The following is a 24,556-nucleotide window of genomic DNA, read 5'->3' as shown; positions in this document are numbered from 1 at the left end:
GGAACTGGACTTTGTTTTTTTGTTTATACAGTTTTAGGTTGGCTAAATTATAGCATGTCACATTGCAGGACACTGTTGAAACTGCATGAAATTTCATGTCAACTTTCCACAACTTTTTCACTCTGAATTGATTGATAGTCACAGCAATGTTGGTCACAAGAAGAATGACTGGCACCTTGACAAGAACCTAAAACTGTCACTCTTTGGCTTTTTGCTTCAGGAAAGCCGTTTTGCATATAGTTAAATTCCACATGCAAAGTAACACAAGTCAACAAGCATTTCAGAATCACTGCACCTTCCTTCCAAAAACACATGATACAACCCATGTTACTCTCATCAGGTTAAAGCAAAACACAGATTTAGTTTAACACAATGGTCTATTAGCACACATGCGTGTCATGTGTACATGGACACGTTTCTCAGCTAGCTAATCTAAACTTAACGGTTAATTAAGGAGGCCTTTATATTAAAAACAAGAAGCAGTGACAAAGTGAATAATGGTGTTGGTGACAGACTGAGGTCTTGTTTTCACAGTGATGGTCACATTTATTACATTTATGAAAGACTAGCAGGGCAATGTGATACATTAGCCATTGGGCTGTATTCTGACCAAACTATAAATCAAACCCCAATGGCTCGTAAACTAGAAGCCAAATGGTTTGGTGTTTTGGTTTATAGGTCTGATTGCTTAACAACTGCACATGGCTCATACACTCTGCTTTCAATAATGACACTCTGTGGCACAATTAAAGCAAAAAGCATTGGGCAACTCATGCTGACATTTGGAAAATTACCCACTTCGGCAGGATTGGGAAGGATGACTTGTTTTTTATGGCAGTGGTACATCATGCACAAATGTTGGTCTGTGAGGCCCAATAGGTGCTTAATGATGACCGCAAGATTTGGCCATTTCATTAAGATTTCAGTATCCAGGACTGAGCCTTGTTTTTGGACTGTATGGTTGTCGCCTAAAGCAACTCCAGGGTTCTGCTTTAGGACCAGCCTCAAAGCCAAATCCAAAAACTGAATTTTGTTGGAAAAACAGTAAAACTGTTCTCAGATCAGCCTCCTGAAAGGCAACTCCTTCCAACAGCATCGGATCGTCCTGTTCCCATGGCAGATGGTCGACCCAGGTAGGAACTGGACAGCTGAGCCTCCCTCTGTTTGCAGAGAGCACAAATCTGTTCCTGTCCTCAACCCTCCCAAGGCAGAAGAAGCCTTTGTTTATTTGCTGTACACTGTGTCCTTGAAAGAGCAACCTGTCTGAAAATGTATCCAAACTAAGGGCAAGGAAAATGGAACATTAACATTAACCTCATTCGCAAACACTCAGTTTAGCAACAAGTTACAAAGGGATCAAACTTGGAACCCTGAAAGAATACTTCAAAGCAAGTTCCCCGGAAAAACGCATATCTTCAAACATTTTCACATTTGGTTTATTTGTCAACCCATGGGTTAGTGTTTTGCCTAACCACTGGCCTGATGTCTAAGCGAGTGAGTACACTACATTCACAGCTCACCATGATATGTAGTTATGTTCTCATGCACATTTAGGGTCTTATTTTCATCACTTAAGCTGACTTTGCTTATTTCAAGCTCAATAATTCCAGCAAAATCTACTGAGGATTTAATTCTAGACCAGATTAGTGAGACATCCACATTTTGTTTGTCCCACAGGCACAAGACCACAGTGGAAAACACTAAATTTACAATCAACTTAGGGTGTGCAAAACTACACATTTTTAAAATCAACTACTCGGTGGGTTGCCTGAATGACTAATCGGTTTTAAGGAAGCACAGCATAATTAGGCTGGTTTTGGGTTCACCCTGAGCCTGATCGGATGAGTTTCTTAGAAGGCGTTAACATAAGATGTTTTCTTGCTTTTATAAACAGCTAGAAGAAACACAACAAAATGTAACAAGTGTTACAAGTGTCTCAAGACCTGTTTTCAAAAGTGGAACTTTTTTGAATTGACATCAAGACAAATGCAATGCCAGTTAGATCAGTTACATTGGCATTACACATAAAGCTGCTCTGTCCCGTTGTGAATACTCCTCCCTCCCTGAAAACAGTGGCAGGAAAAAAGCTATAAGTGTGTAAATGTAAAACAAACATATACAGATTCAGGCCACGCTGTAAATCAGGCCTGTGGCGTCCCAGTCTGCTCTAGCCTATTAAATGCCTAATTGCTTCTTCCAGCTGCTCACAGATTCCCATGTCGAACACAGAGACCAGATTGGCAAAAGTGGTGAGCTTATAGAGGAATTGGATTCTCTGGGATATACGAGATAGACCATTTCAAGGACTGTTCGTTGGTGACATCAAGTGACGTCACTGTTCCATGAACATTTCCTGCTTATCAAAACAGAGAATATTTAGCAGAGATGGACCACTTCTATTAAAAATAATGGGAGAAATTGGAATGCCCAAAGGCAGCCAACAGTCAACCCACCTTACAGGTAAAATAGCCAATCACCATTTAGATACAGAAACTGCCTGTCAATCAACTCGAGAACACGCATGCGCATTAGCTATACAAGATGGTATAATTGCGTTTTTAGCGTAATCTGAGGTAAAGAAACACAATTTATTATACCACTTATAGACCATTTCAAGAATGTTTACATTCTTGAAATGGTCTATAGATGCATGAAGAGTTCTTGCCAACCCCAAGACAGAATTTTAATTTTTGGATGAACTATTCCTTTAAAACACCTTTCTGAACTCAACCAAGCCCAAGAAAGTAAATGTTACGCAGTCCCTTAAATGCATGATGTATAAATCTGTTGTGCAAGCATGCATAATTTTGCCATCCAAAATGTCTTATTTTAGGTGTTCTATAGTTAACTAAAATGGATTAGCCATTCGACTGGATTGAGTTTATAGGAAATGCATGGCTTTTTTTGTTTGTTTGCATAGATGTGAAAGTACATGAACTTTATAACTTCCAATGCACTGGACTGACCCTGTATGTAATACTGTAAGCAATTTTTCACTGTTGGTTTTGGGACCGTTATTGGGAAATGGGATGCAAGTAAAAATGCAAATACCGAGAAGTGTTCACTAATTTTTAGAAATGTTTATTTTTCAATATTGACAAAGTTAGAGGGGCAAATTCCTGGATTTACTGACAAGCTCATTAAAGTTCAGATTGATCTAATCGTTCAAAGTCTGAAGAGCTACTGTGGACTACCTCCGCCAACTGAATTTTAACCTCAGAGATGAAATCTGAGCATTACTGGTCATGGTTCTTTTGGCTAAACACACTGAGTGCTGATTTACAGCATAATTTCGAAATCATATTCCAAGACATGGATGGAGGGAGAACAATTGGCACGTGCTAACAAACGGTTGACAACAGACCAGGGTCAAAGTCTGAAGGGGGTTATAGAGAGGACGGCGTATGTATTTGGTCCAGTGTAACTGCAAACACATGCACAATGTTTGTGATTAAAAGGTCAATGAAAATGGCAGAGTATGTCTAGCCGGCAACATAAAAACATGGTCATTACCTTCACACCCACCCAGCTACAGTTAACAATCCCTCCAGACTGTTGCAGGGTCACTAACAGGCCAATAACCGCCTCATTACGAGTTTAAGAATGCTTTGCCAGCCATGTGTATTCTGAATCACAACAAATGGTCTTCAATTAGGAGTCCTTACAAGTACCCTCAGTAGGTCTGATAACCTAAAGCCAGCACCACACTAACACTAATAAAGCCAGATACAAACATACCAACTCACCACAACTCACTCTATCGGATCTCGTCATGTGGAACTCGTGGGAATAACAACATTAGTACCGCATGAGCATAAACGATTGTAAAAGAGTGATTTAGGGTGTTTTCAGACCTGTAGCTTGCTCGATTTGTTCTGAAACAGGGGCTAAAATATAAAAAAAAAATTGCATTTTCTTCATGGTTTGGTTTGCTTTCACAGCGTTGTATTTTAATACGGCCCAAAACTGTACAATTTCCGTTGTAATTATATTTATCCATCATTAGTTGCTTTTGCATTATTTCTGCATTGAAAAGTACCTGCTCTCACTGTCATGCAGCTCTCTCTCTCTCCCCAGCGGCTGCACACAAACACACACACACACACACACACACACACATACATATAGATGTTTTTACCCGTGTCTGTTCTGCCTTTATCCAAGAGAGGCGATCGTGAAGATCGGCCTATATAATATAGCCGCCAAAAGGCTATGATGATGAATTGCAGTGACAAGCTGACTTACAGAGGTGGTCTCGGATCAATTGTTTTGCTGCGGATCCGAGTGCGATTGCCATGTTCATGTATGCCTATCCGAACCAAGGGAGAAAACGCACAAAGTTACGACACAAATGCTCCAAACGAGCCAGGTGTACGATTCATGGAGTATCATACTTTGTGAAAGTGTGTGATTGTGTATTTATCCCATCGAGGCTTGCCAATTGCCGTACGTCCATATGCAGCTTTCAGTAAGTAAAGTAATTACGTTTAATAACAACAAACTGTTGTGGCTTTCTGATGTCATTTTATTGTAGGAAACAGCATCACAATGGATTACAATCAGTGTTGTGATTATGTGCAGCTGAGTGCGATGAACACATTCATATCAGCTTGACATCTTGTCAGTTCTTCCAGAAAAGAAGAAGCTCATTGAGCACTTAATAAAAACACAAGACCCCGCCTCGGCAGCAGAGTGATTTTTTCTAACCATTTAGATTTTTCTGTTGCTGGAACATTGACTCATCAGGCAGTACCAACGGTCAAGTAATTAATGACTCTGAGAGACGCTAATGCGCACTTCGTCTCCCTCTGCCTTGCTGGTGTTTATGTTATGAAGCTCACACCTGAAAATCACTGGAAAAAAATTAATTGGCTAGTGGGGCACCGGCTTAAGTCGCAGAAGTCTTCTTTCACGCTAAATGTAAAGGTTATTGAGAGATAAACAAGCATCACAACTGAAGAACCAAAGTAAAGCTGGGCTTTTGGTGATGATTGTGTAATGTTTAACAACAGAAGTGTGGAAATGAGTGAACTGTTTTCAAATTAGTACTTTCTAATAGGTGTTTAGTGGGTTCAACTAGTGATTTTTTTTTAAACAGTGTTCCTTTAAAAGGGGAGAAACTCTGAGATGCAACTTCGTAATGAAGCAACGAAAGACAAAATGTGTAACAAATTCACTGCCTTCAACAATAAATTTCAAAAGACAATTACTGTCAGACTTCAAAATGCCTGCTGTGAGAAATGTTGCTGTTATTACATATGATCTATCATTCTACATTTTTAGAGGAATAGTTCACCCAAAAATGAGAATTTGCTGATAATTTACTCACCCTCAGGCCATGCAAGATGTATCAAAACAGAATTTAAGACTTTTAGGATTTCATTTCAGGCCTCCTCCTTTAAACAATGCAAGTGAATGTCCTCCATTTTTTGACGGTCCAAAATGCATATAAGCTCGTTGGTAAGGTCACGCGTCACTTGGAGGAGGAGTCAGGAAGAGCGTCATTGTTTACAAGAGAAACTTGTGCCGTTCACAAACCAAAACAGTCCAAAACAATTTAAAAACAATATAAAATAAAAATAAAAATTACATTTCCAAATAATAATTAAAAAATGTAAACAATGACGCGCTTCCAGACTCCTCCTCCACGTGACGCGTGACCTTACCAACGAGCTTACTTCATCCCTCTCATGAGCGCAGTCACAGAGATGTACGGAAGTGAACATTTGTAGTTAAAAAGTATATAAGTATTGTTTTGTTTCTAAAAGTAAATCAATCGTTTGCGTTCAGAAGACCTTTATTTGTCGACTGGAGTCATGTGGATTATTTTGATGCACCCTAAATATGCATTTTGGACCATCAAAAAATGGAGGACATTCACTTGCATTGTTTAAAGGAGGAGGCTTGAAATGAAATCCTAAAAGTCTTAAATTCTGTTTTGATGAAGAAAGAAACTCAGATACATCTTGGATGGCCTGAGGGTGAGTAAATTATCAGCAAATTTTCGTTTTTGGTGAACTATTGCTTTAAGAACTATAGCTTTGAACAATATGAGGATATGGTTACTTTTTTTAATATCTGACAGTTACCCTATGGAACTGCTGCATACATGTATTGCTATATCATTGCTATGATCCTACCAGCCTAATTATACAGTGCTGTCATAAGTCAAGTAATCGACAAGTCATTCATTGATCGTCGGCTAGTTTTACGGAATGCACAATATATCGGGACCATTTCAGTTATTGGCCTTTTTTGAGCAATTTCTTATATTTTTATTAGTTTATATTGGCAGATATTAGATATTTAATAGTGAGCCTTATTTTACACCTTTCTTGGTTTAGGTTAGTTTTGCAATTGTCTAGTGCCAACTTAAAGTTAAGGGGATAGTTCACCCAAAAATTACAATTTATTTATTTATTCACCTTCATTTCATCCCAGATGTGTATGACTTTCTTTCTTCAGCAGAACACAAATGAAGATTTTTAGAAGAATATTTCAGCTCTGCAGGTCCATACAATGCAAGTGAATGGTGATCAGACCTTTGTAGCTCCAAAAATGACATACATGAGGCATAAAAGTAATCCATATGACTCCAGTGGTTGAATCCATATCTTCAAAAGCGATATGATAGGTGAGGGTGAGAAACAGATTAATATTTAAGTCCTTTTTTACTATCAATCTCCACCTTTGACCAGCCCCAACCATTACGTGGCTGACTGAAAGTGTATATTTAGTTAAAAAAGGACTTAAATATTGATCTCACCCACACCTATCATATCGCTTCAGAAGACATGGAATAAACCACTGGAGTCATATGGATTACTTTCATGCCTCATGTATGTCATTTTTGGAGCTACAAAGGTCTGATCACCATTCACTTGCATTGTATGGACCTGCAGAGTTGAGATACTCTTCTAAAACTCTTCATTTGTGTTCTGCAGAAGAAAGGAAGTCATACAACATCTTGGGTGGCATGAGGGTGCGTAAACGATGAGAGAATTTTCATTTTTGGGTGAACTATTCCTTTAATGTTTAATATGATTAAAACTAAATAATACTGTAAAACGTAATTCTCAGCAAATCTCAAAATGAACATCCATCTTTTATATTACACATTATAATGTTGAGATTGTATCTTTTAAAACTATTGATTTTACAATTTAGTGTGTTTTGTTTTAATCTTTTTTTGACAAAATAGTACAGATTTTTCATTTAGGCATTTCACTTTTTCATCAGTCATTCACTGGTTATTGGACATCACATGAAAAGAATTTGCGAATAATCAGTATCTGCCAGAATTGTAATATTGGTGCATTTGTATTAGAGTTGCACAACCCTAGCTCTAATGACAAAATTTGTACATTGTATTATATTCTTTCTCTTGAAGGTATTGGACTTAAGAGCTTTCAGTGCCATGCTGTTGCAGAGACAGCTGAGAGCCTCGCCTGTCACAGAGGCCCCTCCAGACAACTGCTATGTCTGACTATGACTGTGGAATGCCAAAAACACTAAACGAACCCACACAAAGTATTAAGTTCTGAAGTTTGAGTTCCAAGTATGGAACACTCCCATCTGTTCCTTTTTACCGCCTCGGCAGTGTCATCTCAAGATATTTCTGAGTACTCTCTTGGGTCATGTCAATTAGACTGGTTTTTATAGTCACATTTCTAGTGCTTGCCTATGTTTTGTTTCTCTTCAAACAGGGCCATTGACGCCAACATGAGGGAGACTGGGTAACACTGTCCCTTGCCCAGCGAGCTCCTCAGTAGTATAGCCTCCACATTGGGACCAGAAGAGAGGAAGCACACCAATTTAAATTTTGTCCCAAGCCCTGAGAATTTTAGTGATGGTCTTGCGTTCAAAAAATGAAAGATCTGAATTGGGAACAGGGAGGGAAAGGGACTAAAAGAGAGAATGAGTCTTCTACCGCAATAAGAGGTTTGGTTTCGGTCATTTCTTCCAAATGAGTCGCCTTTTCAAACCATTTTTAAGACCTTATGGGGAAAAAAGAAAGCATGTTTATAAGAGAATGAGAGTTCAGTTTATGAAGACACAAGAACAGAACAGAAAGTTTTAACTGAAATTTTTGAGGCACAGTCCATCAAATCAACTGAACACTGAGGATAATGTGCTTACTTAAATACAGCATTAAAGGAATGGCTCACCTTTATGGCACCAAATGATGTCAATGACAAGTGGTCACAACAAGCCACACAAGAACCAATTTTTGACCACCATGTTTGTAGTCCATACTAGTTTTGAAATCCATTTCAGACTTTATTTTTGGTCTGCTGCTGACACAAAATTATTGTATGGCTTCAGAAGATTTGGCATTAAGTGCATGAGTCTTAAGGACTATTTTTTGGAGGTTGAAAGCCCCAGTTCTGATTCAGGACAGCCAGAACAGCTCATCAAACATGTACTTTTTGTGTTCCAGGGAAGAAAGTAATTAAGGTTTGGAACAACAAGGGTGAGTTAATAATGAAGATGTTTTTGATTGAACTATTCCTTTAACATATATTAGGGTTTATCGGTCATCATACACGCAACCACAACCATCAATGCTAGACATCTTGAAAGTAAATGCCCAGCAATGTAGCTTGATTAGGGTGAAACTAAGCTGAGGAGATGGCTCTTCATCAGTGAAATCTGGTTTACGGTAGGCATGTTATCTCTTGCAGCGTTTCATATGAAGTCAATTACCGTGACGGACAGGCACAGGCACAGTGCCTGGCAAGTGATCTTCAAAGCCACCCTAAAGCAAATGGCATAGCTGAAGGTGGATATGAAAATGCCTCTGTTCACCAACCACATTAAAAGCAGAGTGATTTAAGTGTTTTTTTTTTTTTTTTTAAAGAAACACGGTGAGAGAGATTCTTGCTTTTTATTAGTTCAGGAACAGTGTAAAGAGAAAATTTGATGATCGGTTATTTATACTATGGTAAAATTCCTCTTTTATGACATCACAATGCTAAAAACAACTACAATTAGTTGCGTGTTTAGTGTGGATCTTTTTGCAGCAAGTGTATCTGAAAAACAACTAAACTTCTTTCAAATGCAGTACAAGTATTGTCATTGTTAAGACACATACCCAATACACAATTAAAGCCACAAATCTGATAAAAAAATAAATAAAATAAAAAACACACTAAACTTTGGTGGCAGATGTCTCTCCAAGAATACATAGAGTTTGCACACACAACACAAATGAATCATGCTCAGAAGAAGACACGGTGAGACTCCTCTCATGGAACGGGTTTTCCCTGAAATGTGATCGTCTCGGTCAAGTCTGAGCTCATCAGAGGTGCTGACAGAAGTGTAGCGCGCAGAGTGAACAACACACTCTTTTGGCTGAACTCTTTTACCCTCTAGTAAAGTGCTTGTGTAGCTATTTATATACACAATTACTTAACTGTGGAGGCACCTGTGAATGGAGATGTGAAAATTTACTTTTGGGACATTTGGGACAAGCAACAAGACACAACATAATTCAAACCGAACACAAACACATGGCAAGCATCCATCATGGCGACATAATATGACAACATAAAACGCAGAGAACATGATACATGCTTGCTAATTTCCATCCATGCATCCAAATAAACTAATTCAAATTCTACTGATTATTATCATACTAACAATTATTCAGTTAGGGGCTATTCAAACTCGAAATTAAAATATCCCAAATTGTGCAACTTGAGCAGAGGTGTGAAATTACCATTCAAACAATCAGACTTATGATTGTCGCCTGGCCTACGATAAAATCCTACAGATTTACACTGAAGAAAGGAACTGAGTAAAGCATTTGTAACAAATGGAAAATAAATGTTTGTTTGGCAATTATGATATTTGTTTGGATAACAATATGAATCCAGCTGAAATGTGATTGCTCACTACTACGATGACAGCTTTGGGGTCAGAGGTCAAGCCCTGTCATTCTATCCTCCAGCACAACAATTGTCAGTGTATCAGGGCTGCATTCTGGGTCCATATAGCACTCGGCAGTATCTCTAAATGCTGTAAACCTTTAATTTTCCTCAACGGGAGAGTTGCACATTCTGTGGTTCGTTAAGAAATGCCCATTTCAACTATATTTCCCCATGTGCCCTAGTTCGCAGCGCAACCTATGGCCGGGGCTGACCAAAGTAAAGCCCAAACGAGCTGTAGAACCAAAAACAAGCCTCACTTTGCATCTAATTCATCTCAAAGCCATGACTTCATCCCATTTGTTCATGAGCTCTATCACTTGGCATTAGTAGAGGACGTGAAGACTCGACTCCACAAATCTCACAATGAACCCACTGTTGGGCCCGTACAGTAGCTTGAATGGACGGCCCAGTTAGAGCCTCTGCATTCACAATGGAACAAAATAAAGTCAAAGTATTTAGACAGATTCGCACAGAACCTCATTTCAATCTTCCCACAGAGAGTGTTGAGGAAAATATGATCTGAGGGTAATCAGCATCGACAGAAAAATGAATTGGCCTCAGTGCTCGAACAAATACTGAAAAGAATCCTCTATTTCAGGCTTTAAATTACACTTGTGAATCTCGTCTTCCGACTGTTTAAGCATCTGACTTTTTAGAAGAATTTTGAGTTTAAGATTTATAATACAAACCTCAAAGTGGCAGATAATGTACTTGGAAAGAGATGCTACTATTTTCGAGTCTCTACTGTACGAATTTCTCTGACCTGAGAGAGCAGATTTCTTTATCTCCAAGCTCTGCATAATTATTTAATCAAATCTGTGAAAATCAAGTTGAATAATTCACGACCTTGTGGTAAACAAGTCATGAAGCCTTGAGGGAAAGGGAGAGAGAGACAAATCTGGACATCATGTAAAGGTTATGAATACAAATACAGCATGATCATTAATGTTAAAGGAATATTTCAACCAAAAATGCAAATTCTTCCATTATTTACTCACTGTCATGTCATTTCAAACCTGCATGCTGTATTTTTTTTCTTCCATGGAACACAAAAGGGGATATTTTTGAGGGATTTTAAGACACTTCTTGCCATGAAACAACAGTTGATAGTGACTTGACACCTGTCAAGTTCTTTATAAAAAACAAAAAAATCTACTGAAGTGCCCTAAAAGTAGTCCATAGGACTTGTTCGTTGTACTCCGAGTCTTCTGAAGCCATATGATTGGTTTGCATTAAGAACAGACTGAAATTTAAGTTATTATTCACAGATAATCTTGCCTTCCCCAAAAAAATTGCATCTAGCTTGGGTTTAATCCAGAAATAATTTCATCTGAAAACATTGGTGTCCCACATTACAACACACAATCCCGAAAAAAAGCTTTAGTGGAAGTTATTATTGAATACGACCTTAAATTTGGTTTGTTCATTGCACAAACGTATAATTTGGCTTCAGAAGACTTGGGATATAGTGCAAGCCGTATGGACTATATTTATGGTGTGGTTTTTGTCCTTTTTAGAGCTTGCCAGCCTCTGGTCACTATGATCAGTTGTTGCATGTGACAAGAGCTGCATAACAATTCTTCAAAAATTTCATTTTTTATTGAACTATTCCTTCAAATATTTCAAGAGATGTTTTATTTGATTAAAGAGTGAATAAAAAAAAAGCACACAACATAAAAAGAAAGCATTTCCAAACAATGCAAGTACACACAGGAATCCTTTCAAATTCATAAACATTCACAAGAACGACAAGCACTCAAACTTTAAAAGCGTTTGAGCAACAGAGATTAGAAAAGGTTGATGTAGTAATCTCCATAAATCCTTTCTGTCAAAAACAAGATTTACATATACGATGACAATCGAAGCCTGATGGGTGCCAAAGCAAACAAGTCCATGCTGAAACGCTCTCCCGCACGTCAGAACATCACAAACCTGTTGTGCACAGGTATGCAGTCTCTTTAAACAGCAAAAAAAAAAAAAAGAAAAAAAAAAAAAAAGTTTATATTTTTATATATATATATATATATATATATATATATATATATATATATATATATATATATATATATATATATATATATATATATATATATATAATATTTCTCCTAGTCCTGGTAGCACCTGATTTCAAACAGCTCTGTAGACTGGATAGATAAGTAACATGCAAAATATTAAGTATTCCTATGACCTAAATATATAAGATATAGAATATTAGATATTCATGTGACCTAGAAAGTGAAATTGCTCATTCTAGCTATATTACTTTAGCCTTAATATGTCAGTTTATACATAAAAAACAAAACATTTATAATGCTTTTAAATAATTTTCAACTAAGAATATAAGTTGAGTATATTCACTCAAATAACAGTTCTAGGAAGAAACCACAGAGCAGCCAGCAAGATATAAATGCACAACAGTTCTTTTAAAGCGAAGTAGAGTATTGTTTATGTTACAGATGGATGGTTTCGGTGGCATTTGTCGTGCCAAAGCAAATATAGTGCCAAAATAAAAATGAAACGGTTAAACTTCCTTTCCTTCATTAATTCACTCACTCATTCAATGAAATATCAGACTGAATGACTGTAAACGTAGCCAAGCTTCATAACATACTGTTTACATAATAAATATTTTCATGTTAACACCCTCCATTCACATTTAATGTGAAATTCTTTCAAATGATCTATGAAACCTATTTAAACAGAGCACGCCTCTTAGAAAGGAAACGTGTCTAAATGCATAGAAAAACATCTATAAAAAATATGGCACATTTCAGGTTTCTGGTAGGCCTAAATAAAAGGAAACATTTTTGGTTTAAATACTAAATATCCTGAATGTTGTATTTTTCATTGATTTCTATTAAGAAAGACTTTATTTATAAATAGATTTTATGCCCTGGATTGTAAACACAACCTTTGATTTGAACATTACTCTGTTAAGAAGCACTATTCTGTATTTGAATTCAGTTTGTTTAATCAGTAACGTCAAAATCAGATTCCAGGGTTTTATGAAGAGCATTTCCGTGATAATGCCAAGCAGAAAATGTGTTTGTAGTGCCGCTTTTCATCCTGTGCAAAAGTACCGACAACACTGATATGCTGCACTGCAACGGGACACTTATTTATAATCCGAAAGTGAAACAGGAGCGTAATGCTGAGGTCAGATTCTAGCATCTCTAACTGACGTGAAGCATGTGTCCTAGATCCTAGTGCATTACAGGTAAAGGTACACCCAAAACAACATGTTTTCTATAACATTCATTCATCAGCTTCCAAGTAATGTTATTATTGTAAACAAAAACTAAAACAAAATCATATTCGTTAAGTGAAAAAACGTAGCATTACTGGAAACATTCCACTAACTAAAATATAATAAAAATGACTAAAATTATTTGAAATATTTGATACACAGTATATTATGAAATTTGAAACCTTTTCAACCTGCCTTCTTTACGAACATGAAAATGCCACTAGATGGTCCTGAGAAATAGAACTCTGTTAAACGTATTTACAGTAAATTATATTAGAAAGTGCATTCAATTTGGCAGCCCTAAAATACTTAAACTAAAAACTAACAGTCATATGTGTCAAATAAACTGAAAACTAAACTTAATTAAAAAGGACAAAGTTAAAAATAAAATAGATGATCAAAACTAAATTCAAAACTATGCCTACTTCAGTAAAAAGCAGTAAAATTCAGTTTCTGACTGAGGGGCACGTCCACATCTGTCTTTTTTGGCAATTAATGGTTTTTACGAGAGGTCATAGCCACTGATCCTACATAACATTCCACTCGGGGTGTCATTACCACTTACTCCCACAATCCACAACTGCAAGGCTTAATATAATCCCACTTTAATAACCCCAGAGTGAGTGTATGTGTGTGTGTGTGTGTGTGTGTGTGTGTGTGTGTGTGTGTGTGTGTGTGTGGGGGGGTGGAATCCAGGGCGTACTGAGTGACTCCAGTCAGGTCTCCTAAGCAACCAAATTGGCCCAGATGCTAGGGAGGGTAGAGTCACATGGGGTAACCTCTTCGTGGTCGCTATAATGTGGTTCTCTCTCAATGGGGCGCGTGGTGAGTTATACATGGATGCCTCGGGGAATAGCATGGGTCTCCACAGTAACGCGTTCAACAAGCCATGTGATAAGATGCGTGGATTGACGGTCTCAGACACGGACGCAACTGAGTTTTGTCCTCCGCCACCCGGATTGAGGCGAGTCACTGCGCCACCACAAGCACATTGGGAATTGGGTATTCCAAATTGGGGAGGAAAAAATAAATAAAATAAACCCAGTGGGATCAGAAAGGATGACATTTTTATATATAGACTTTTTAAAAAGCGTATCATCAGGATATAAGGAGACACACTGCAAAAAAATCTTCTAAACTAGCATTTTTGTCTTATTTTCCAGAAAAAATATCTAAACATTCTTAAAACATGATTTATTTACTTGACAAGCAAAATGGCATAAGCATAAACTTTTGTTTTAGGAGAAACCCAAATGAATTTAGAGGGAATTATGATTAAAAAAAACTTTTGTTTTGTCAATGGGTAAGAAAAAAAACTGGTTTTAAGCCTTAAATTCACTCAATTTTGTCAGGTTTCTCTGAAAACAAGACTTATCTTGAATATCTCTATTCAATCTAATCCTAATTAACATCAGATTTTTTGTAGAGTGGCCTGTAACTTTCTTTGATTATTGTCTAATACTGATGTTATGCTGTGTAAAGTAGGTGTGCTGGATATTGGGATTCAAAATTCATAACACCCGGAAATAAACAAAATATAATTTTGTTTTAGGATTTTGAAAAATGTAAAACAAAGATCTTTTATGACACAAATAAGAAATTCTGATATCCATATTAAATGTTGCAATTAAATTGCTAAGCTGATAATATAATTTGTAACGTAAAAAAAACACGAAATAGGAGCATTTTCACTAGTGGTCCCAGACTTTTGCACCCCATTGTATGTGCAAACCCCACAAAATAAAGAGGCCTCTTCCCTCATCCCCAAACCGCACAACCTCCAAACACCCAAATATGTTGTCATGGTGACTACATGCCTCCCCTCCCCAAAATGAATGGGCATCCGTTCCTCTGAATATAAGAGCGAGCTTGGCGTCATCAGAGACAGAAACTGCTGGTATGATTGGAGGGAGTGTTGTTGTAAGAAAGATAGCATGTCAGACCTGCCTATGCTCATTCAAAACACAAAATCGGTAGCAACAGCAATATCCGTCTCTGATATCAAAATTCCCCTTTGGATAGAGGCCGTTCCTGTGTTTACGACATGAATGGAGGAAGGGGATGGTCATGGGAATCGTGCGATAAGGGTTCATGCACTGACATGTATGTTCTAGAATCTAGACATATCTGTGAATCTGTCACTCCCACAAAAGCATCAGTCATTAACCCTTAGGAGAAATGCTGATGGGGAGATGTTGGTGGGGAAGTGTGTGTGTGTGTGTGTGTGTGTGTGTGTGTGTGTGTGTGTGTGTGTGTGTGGTGAATAAATCATTAGGCCTCCCTATAAAGGGAACATTCACTCAAAAATGAAAATTCTGTCATCATTTATTAACCCTCATACTGTTCCAAACACATGTGATTTTCTTTCTACCATGAGGAAAGTGATTAAGTGACGACAGAATTTTTATTTTTTGTTAATCTGTCCCTTTAACAAATCAGAGATGTGAGAGAGATAATAAACAAAGATTTGAAGACAAAATGAAGTGTTCATTCTGCATTGAGCTCCTACTAAAATGGTAAATGATTTGGCAGGACAAATATATAGCAGATCATCACTGTGGCATCAGTGGACTTATAAAAGTGAATTGATCAGGGTGTGATCCTGGTCTCACACACACAATTTCCATTCTGTTGCTATGGAGACTGGTGCATGCCTCTGAGATTCGATGCCGGGAGGAGGTCGCTCCACCTTGTTGCTTTACCTTGCAGAAAATCAAGTGTTTATGGAGAAAAGGAAGTGTAATACAAAAAGTGAAGAGTAAAACAAGCAGTGGAATAATAGAATAAAAGGAGATTGTGTTACGAGACTATAACATAACAGCCTGTATCTAGAGATTATATCTAGTACAAGCTGACAATATTAGTATTCATATCCTTACAGGTATCCACCCAGAAATGTCCTAAAACACACTGATAAAAAGTTCAGTGTAGCCCTCAGGGAGCACCATATTGGTATTGTGAATCTATTCGAAACTCGGACACACATGGCTCACCACCAAAAACACACTCTTTTTTTGGGCTTGGTCATATACATCTATCTTTCAAACACTGAAGCAACAAGCATGTTTTTGAAGAGGTAGCAAGGAACGAGCACTGATCTGACTGATCTCACAGTGAAATTGGAAACAGTAGGTTGACTTTACTTTAGCTAAAATTGGTCTGTGCTAACCGAAATGCGAAATACTGCCCCAGTGGCCAAAGCAGTAAATGTTGTTAGCTGTACCGGCAAGTGTGAGCTCCTTCTTCTAGGTTAAATGTCCACAGAGGGGCGCCAAAAGCAAGTTGTAAAGTGAGCTGTTTTCAGCAGTACAGGCTGTTATACAGTGTAGAGGAATGCATATTTTATAAACTGTACCCCCACACTCAAACCCCAAACCTTAACCTAACCATTAGTGGAATAAAAATGTAATGTTAGAGGAAAAAATACACCCTCCGAATCGTGCTCGTCACTGATTATGTGAATGTAATTACTTCCTGGTTTCAACGGGGGATCTGAACCCGGGTCTCCCACACTGCTGACTCAACGTATTTTCAGTTGTGCCACAAGGGAAGGTAAACAGTGAGTCTAGATAACCGGAAGTAACTTTTTCAAACTTTTTGGTTATTAAAAAAATAATTCACCCTAAAAATGAATATTCTTTCATCATTTACTCACCCTCATGCCATCCCAGATGTGTATGACTTTCTTTCTTCTGCAGAACACAAATTATGATTTTTAGAAGAATATTTCAGCTCTGTAGGTCCATACAATGCAAATGAATGGGTGCCAACATTTATAACCTCCATAATCCACATAAGGGCAACATAAAAGTACTCCAGACGACTCCAGTGTTTAAATCAGTGTCTTCTGAAGTGAAATGATGGGTGAGAAACAGATCAATATTTCAGTCATTTGTTTTTTACTATAAATGCTCCTCCCTGTTCAGTCAATCTCCACTTTTACTTTCACATTCTTCTTCATCTGTTTTTGGTGATTCACATTCTTCATGCATATCGCCCCCTACTGGGCAGAGAGGAGAATTTATGATAAAAATGTCTTAAATATTGATCTGTTTCTCACCCACACCTCTCATATCATGTCTGAACACATTGATTAAACCACTGGAGTCATATGGAGTACTTTTATAATCCCTTTATGTGCATTTTGGACCTTCACAACTTTGGCACCCATTCACTTGCATTGTTTGGACCTACAGAGCTGAAATATTCTTCTAAAAATATTCATTTGTGTTCTGCAGAAGAAAGAAAGTCATAAACATCTGGGATGCCAAGAGGGTGAGTAAATCATGAGAGAATTTTCATTATTGGGTGAACTTTAAGGATATGGCTTCTATTCAAATTGTCATGTCAGCATTTTATGTGGTTAGAAGAATTACTGATATTTCAAATTATTGCGATATTTTACTTCACAATACTGCATCGATATTCTAATGCCAAGAAACAGTTTTAATTACAAGGGGTGGGAACAACAAGGTAACTGGCAATACGATATTATATCGATATTTAGGTCACGATACAATATTATTGCAATTCTTTATTTTTGGTGTATTGTGATTCAAAACTACGATATACTGCGATATTTCACTCAATGTTTCTCATTTGTCTTCATTGGACTTCAGAGAACTGTTACCAAATCACCAAATGCATTGTTAAATTAATATAAAAGTGCCATTTTACAAAACAAGGTGAGTTTATTTCCTAATATCTATGTACAGTACAATGCACCGCTATAAGCATATAAGACCATAATGGGTCCTTATTTCTGTGGTTAAGTCAATGTAGCTAGTCTTTCTAAAAATAAATTAGTAGCCTAAACACTTTAAAATAATTATTACAACACAGTTTCAATACACAAAGTATAATAGTTTTCACCTAAAAGGTTAGCAATATGATACAAACATTTTTGTCAAAATACCTCCAATAATGTTACTACTGTAAAATTGTCAAACATTTTATTAACAGTGGGTGATTATGTGTAAAGCATGATAACTGCACCTACTAAGGGACTGTTGTTGATTTTCTAGATCGATTTGGCAAAGAGAAATAATGTTCCCCATCACCATAATGTGAAAAAATTTAAATTATAATATCGATATTTGGCCTGCAAATATCAATACAATATCACAATATATCGATATTTCGACAATTTCTTCCCACTTCTATTAATTACTATTGTGGATGTTTGATAATAAGTGTACATCTAACATAATTTGTGACGGGCAGCACAACTTGCAGCGATGATCACTGAAGGTTGGGAAGGACTACAGGCCTGCAGCCAACAATACCAACATCTGAGCTCACTGTTTCGGCAGGTTGCATCACTCAGAAAAGCAGCAATATGAGGGGAGAGAGATGGCAGGGTGCTACAGAGCTCCACAGGCTAGTGATGAATGAGAGCACTTTTCTAGGGGACTATTAATAGCAGTTTGTGGAGACCTGGGAGTGTAGATCAAGAGTGGAGATTTAGCCGTTGCCCCTTTACTGTAGTTGATTCCGCTCCTTCCTCATTTCTCCTTTCTTTCTCTTGCTTTTCTAAGCTCTGACATCAAAAACCATGCCCATTTCCTGTTTGACCTTACATCCTGATATCTAACCTGTGCCTTGCCAACAGAAGCTAAACTACATACCTGTAACACTGAAAACATGACCCTTATGTATTCCACATCAAATATTCTTTGTACCAAACATCCAAAACATCAGTATTTATTTGATAGTTTGTGCAGAGGGAGGGCCATTCTCACTCTACAGAGCATTTGATTGGGCACAAACCTGGATGAGCCGCCCCTGAGTGCAAGATGAGTCAAAAATATTTTGGTCCGTTTTCGCCGGAGAAAGACTGTAGATGTTAAATTCATATATCTGCTATCTGGTCTCATTTAGAAGTTCATAAGCATCTAGATGGCCCCAAAGCCAACAGACAGACTAAAAGCCACAAAAGCCCACTTTTGATTTCATGAGATCTTTGAAGAAAAAGGCACTGAAAGCAATGAGAACACATCAGTCCAAACAGAGGAGCAAAGAATTCTTCTCAAGCTCATCCCAGCAATTCTTGCAGTCTGCAAAACCTTCCGTATTTCCTACATCTGCTTACCTCGTGTGCTGGTGGCCAGGTCAGCCACTTTCTGAAAGGCATCCAGGAATGCAGCGACTGCAACAACGGTTGTCCTGAAAAAGAAAATCACACACGCCTGGTAAACATTTTGCCTTTATCTACCAAAAAAAAAAAAAAAAACTATCAGTGGGGTCCAAAAATCTGACACCACTAATGAAATTCTATTCTGCATTATTCTAATTTAATACAAATTTCTTCATTACAAATTATATAAATAATATAGCATATTGAGTGAAGAACTCAAAAAAATAACATTTTAATTACCCCCTAAAAATTAGCATAAAAACACATAAAAATATATATTTTGATTTGAAACCTATAAACAGTGCTGAATCGAAAAAGGAAAGATGATTTCTTATTCATTTTACGACATAACATTTTACAAAACAAGAAAACTGTGTTTATATTCAAGCTAAAATAAAATTTTAAACTACCAGATTTTCAATGTGGTCTCAGACTTTTAAACCCATTGGATGTACAAGTGGCACATGGTTGTTTACTTCAGTTGGACTCAGTACAGGATGTTATCAAAGGTAATGTCTTTGTTAATGTGGGTTAGGTTAATTGCTATCTAAAGAGACGTTCACTCATTTGCTGATTGCTTGTTCTCTATGTTTGTCTGCCAGCTGCGTACAGACTCTTTAAAGACCAATATCGTGCACTGAAAAGACTTGAACCTAACCCAAATGCACCTGAACGATATACTTTCAGCGATTGAGTGGAATGGAAAACGAGAAAGAGTGAAAAAGGAAAGTCATTGTCTGCATTGGCACTAGAAGGATTCATCCTCCACGGGCAGGATACCTGACACACGCAGACAACTGTGAAATCTGATCGCATGTTTCCATGGCAGTATGCAAAGGTTTGACTGGGAGGTCATGTGACAGGGCTCATAAACACCCATTTATACATGCAAAGTCCATGTGGGGAAGATTCCAGGGATCTGGTTTTAAAATGCATGACGCAAATGGCAAAACCGATACTAGGTGGGGACTGCCACAGGCGGGCTACGCTACTGCACGCCCTACGCATATGATGGTTTGACAATTATAACCCAATGATATTATCAAACAGAAGCGTGTGGCAGGGAGGGGTTAGACTGAAATAACATTTTGAAACATTTAGAAAGCTACTGTTTGTTTGCCTAAAACATCTCTGTAGGTAACTGTATATTAATATATATATATATATATATATATATATATATATATATATATACACACACACACACACACACACACACACACACACACACACACAATAGAAGTAGGATCACTACTTTATTTTAAGAATGTGAAATGTCAGAATAATAGTAGAGAGAATGATTTATTTCAGCTTTTATTTCTTTCATCACATTCCCAGTGGATCAGAAGTTTGCATGCACTTTGTTAGTATTTGGAAGCATTGCCTTCAAATTGTTTAACTTGGGTCAAAAGTTTTGGGTAGCTTTCCACAAGCTTCTCACAATAAGTTGCTGGAATTTTGGCCCATTCCTCCAGACAGAACTGTAGGGACCTGTGAGTCATGTTTGTAGGCCTCCTTGCTCGCACATGCTTTTTCAGTTCTGACAACAAAATGTTCTATTGGACTGAGGTCAGGGCTTTGTGATGGCCACTCCAATACCTTGACTAAATATACACATACATCTCGTGAACAGATTGCCCCATTGAGCAATAACTAGGTGCAATACACAGTTTAGTCTTTTTTATATTTATCCAACACATCCAGCCTCTTCTGCCATTTCATTCCTCTGACAGAGAGAAGAAAAAAAAAACAAACAAACATTTGCAGTGTACATAACAGATTGTATTAGATTTATACTACCTATGTGTATGTGTGTATGTATGTGTGTGTCTGTACGTATGTGTATAATTCGTTTTTTTTTTTTCTTGCTGCTGTTTTTGTATAGTTTTTTGTATTGTTGTACACTGGAAGCTCCTGTCACCAAGACAAATTCCTTGTATGTGTAAGTATACTTGGCAATAAAGCTCATTCTGATATATATATATATATATATATATATATATATATATATATATATATATATATATATATATATATATATATATATATATATATATATATACATACACACACACACACACACACATATATACACACACACACACACAAAAATAAATTATAATAAAAGCCAAAATATTAAATACCATGGATCAATATTAACCAAGTAACTACAGATAAAAAACAACCTTAGAAAGGTGTAAGTATCATTATTTTAATTTTACAAACAGGTAGGCAGGTCTATTACTAAAATATGTTGATCTCAGCACCCTTTATTGCATTATATGCCAGTGGCATGAGTCAGAAAATGGGTAAAAACACTTTTATGTTGAAGTTGGAGTGCATATAACTCTTTTCAAAGAGTTTTAAAAATTAAAGATAGGCAGATGCTATTTGCGCACTTGTGCAAATAATGGTATATATTATTTACACCCCAGTGCAAATAGTGGCAGATATTATCTGCACCCCAACCCTGGTGCAAATGATGGCAGATACTAATTGCACCCTGGTGCAAATAGTGTCAGATACTATTTGCACCCATATTTAAATGCTAACATACAGTATGGGCATCACTGCAGTGTGTTGATTTAGAGTTCCACAGACACACTACATTAACCTCTACCCCTAAACCGAACCTTAACCTGACCTTAGAAAAAATAACCTTGGTTTTACTACAGTAACCATGGTTTCATGCAGGAACGAGTGTGATCGACAGACCCTGCCTCTGGATCAAACCCTTCTCTGCACTCCCTGACATTCACAGTGACCAAATCACTGCGATGAAATCAACATTTATATTCATTTTTATCTATTATTTTAAGTAGTATTTATTTATTTATTTTGGATTTTCTCCACAATTTGGAATGTCGAATTCCCAATGTGCTCTAAGTCCTCATGGTGGCGTAGTGACTCGCCTCAATCCGGGTGGCGGAGGACGAATCTCAGTTGCCTCCGCATCTGAGACCGTCAATCCACGCATCTTATCACGTGGCTTGTTGAGTGGGTTACCGCGGAGACATGGCGCGCGTGGAGGCCCACGCTATTCCCTGCGGCATCCACGCACAACTCACCACATGCCCCACCGAGAGCGAACCACACTATAGCGAACACGAGGAGGTTAACCCAACGTGACCCTACCCACCCTAGCAACCGGGCCAACTGGTTGCTTAAGAAGCCTGACTGGATATTTTTAGTAGTATTAACGGAAATATTAAGATTGGAAACAGGAAATCGGATGGAAAAAACAGTGGGACAAAACACGGTACACAGTCACACACCGTCTTTACACCCCACGCCACTGCAATGATACTTATTGTGTGGTTTGCCATATATTTCGGCGATTCCACCAGACTACTGGGGTGCAAAAAGCTGCACTGTGTGGCAGATGCTATTAACACCGGGGTGCAAATAGACACTCCGTTAAAGAAATCTTAATATCCTTTAAGATTCTATTTCAGAGCAAACTTTTCATTTTTGTGTCTTCATTTTTAAGGCCCAATATGGTTAAATCGACACCATTGTGGCACCATCCGTAAATTGTTGGTGGAGTTTGTTGTTGTTCCCTTCAATGCTGGTCTCTATTTAAACACACTGAACACATGTAATCAACTCAGGCATTCAGAGGAGTTGCTCAGAGGCGTCATAGTGTAATTCCCTCATTGAATAGTCTTGCTAAAAACAAACATCATCCCTAACATGACGGTCAAAACAAGCAAAATTCCAATGTATTATTCCTTTCTATTCTTAGACAGAAATGAAGACTACACTAATAAATGTCAACAGTAAACAGTACAATTTTAACAGTAAAAGACTGTAAAAATGCTACAGAAATAAATTGTTAATTAACAAGTATTAACAGTAAAATACACAGTAACATTTTTTAATACATTTTAAAAGACAATACAGTAGATTTTACAATAAAATGTTGTAAAAATAAAAGATTTTAGATTGAAAAAGTATGATTTTCCTGTATAATTAATGGTAAAAATGTACATTGTTTAACAAGAGAGTACTTGTACTTTTTACAGTAAATTATTACAGTAATTGGGTGTTCCCACAATTCCCTGCATGACCCATTACATTTCATTATATTTTATGGGAATAGTTATGTTTCTTCTTATTTTTAATATCAGTTATGTACATTGGGGTGTTCTGTTTTATATCTGATGTAATTTAGTTAATGTTTACCGCATTATTTTAATTTCACATGTGTTACCCTGATGGTGTTTAGTGTTTGTGTGAGTGACACTGAGCACTGTCTCTTCATGTTTATTGGTCATTGCTCTTGAAAGGCCACTATTGATGAACTGCATGTCATCACGTGCACTATTGTAGTTACTACGGTTATTAACAATACCTTATAAAGTAAAAAGCAGATTTTTACAGTTTCAGAAGTCTAATATCAAGTTTATGACATTTTTTTACTGTAAATTTAACAGATTTTATTTATTTTTATTTTATTTTTTTACAGTGCCATCGTGGTCATGAAAATTACAACAGTTTTAAACTGTCAAATTTACAGGTTGTTTTGTAAAGTTGTTTACATTTTTACATAATTATTCTGGCAACCACAGCTGCCAGTTTTTTTTTTTTTTTTAAAACAACAGGATTTTTTTTTACAGCGTAAAGTCCCTTAACTTATTCAATAATGTCAAAGTTTGGCTATACGCTGGAGAAAAAGGTACTCAAGCAAACATCCCAGAACAAAGATACTCAGAGGAATTACAAATTAGCCATTTAACATTGCCGGTTAATATGTGCCGCAACAAAAACAAGCCAAGTCAATTTTATTTGAAAAGAGCTTTTCACAATACATACTATTTCACAGCAGATTTCCACTGTATAAAAGTCTCCTGTGAGCAACCAAAGATGACTGTGGAAAGGAAAACAACTCCAGATATTTAAATAATGGAGGGAGAACAACCTTGAGAGGAATCAGACTCATCTGGCATATAGCAAATTTACATATGCCAAATATGATATACTGTAGTTAAATAGTATGTTTAATAATACCATGTTTTCTTTAAATAAATTAAACTATTCAATATGTTGGTAAAATTATGTTTAAACAGTAAGCATAGTGCTTACGTTGTAAAGATAATGATTCATTTCTAGTCATTGAAGTCTATCGTAAATTGATAGTTGTTTTGCTGGTATAGGCTGGTTTGCAACTGAATGTGTCAAAAGTTAAAGCGGCAATGAAAACGTAAAAAAACATGGAGAAAAAGATGCAGCTCTTTACAG

The 24,556-nt window shown here is 37.0% G+C and overlaps 1 protein-coding gene across 19 annotated transcripts in view; it reads right to left on the bottom strand.

Moving 5' to 3' along the window:
- The window catches only part of LOC127452500 (protein MTSS 1-like), a 96,023-nt gene that overhangs the window by 60,475 nt on the left and 10,992 nt on the right, over positions 1–24,556 (bottom strand). For all 19 annotated transcript variants that reach the window (XM_051717971.1, XM_051717966.1, XM_051717976.1 and 16 more), the window contains one exon: positions 19,271–19,344. In XM_051717971.1, coding sequence (XP_051573931.1) covers positions 19,271–19,344 — 74 coding nt within the window. The remainder of the gene's footprint in view (positions 1–19,270; positions 19,345–24,556) is intronic.

This window comes from Myxocyprinus asiaticus, chromosome 15 (genome assembly GCF_019703515.2).
Source record: "Myxocyprinus asiaticus isolate MX2 ecotype Aquarium Trade chromosome 15, UBuf_Myxa_2, whole genome shotgun sequence".
NCBI lineage: Eukaryota > Metazoa > Chordata > Actinopteri > Cypriniformes > Catostomidae > Myxocyprinus > Myxocyprinus asiaticus.
The sequence above is the reverse complement of the archived record's forward strand: the minus strand, read 5'-3'. Positions and strand labels throughout refer to the sequence as shown.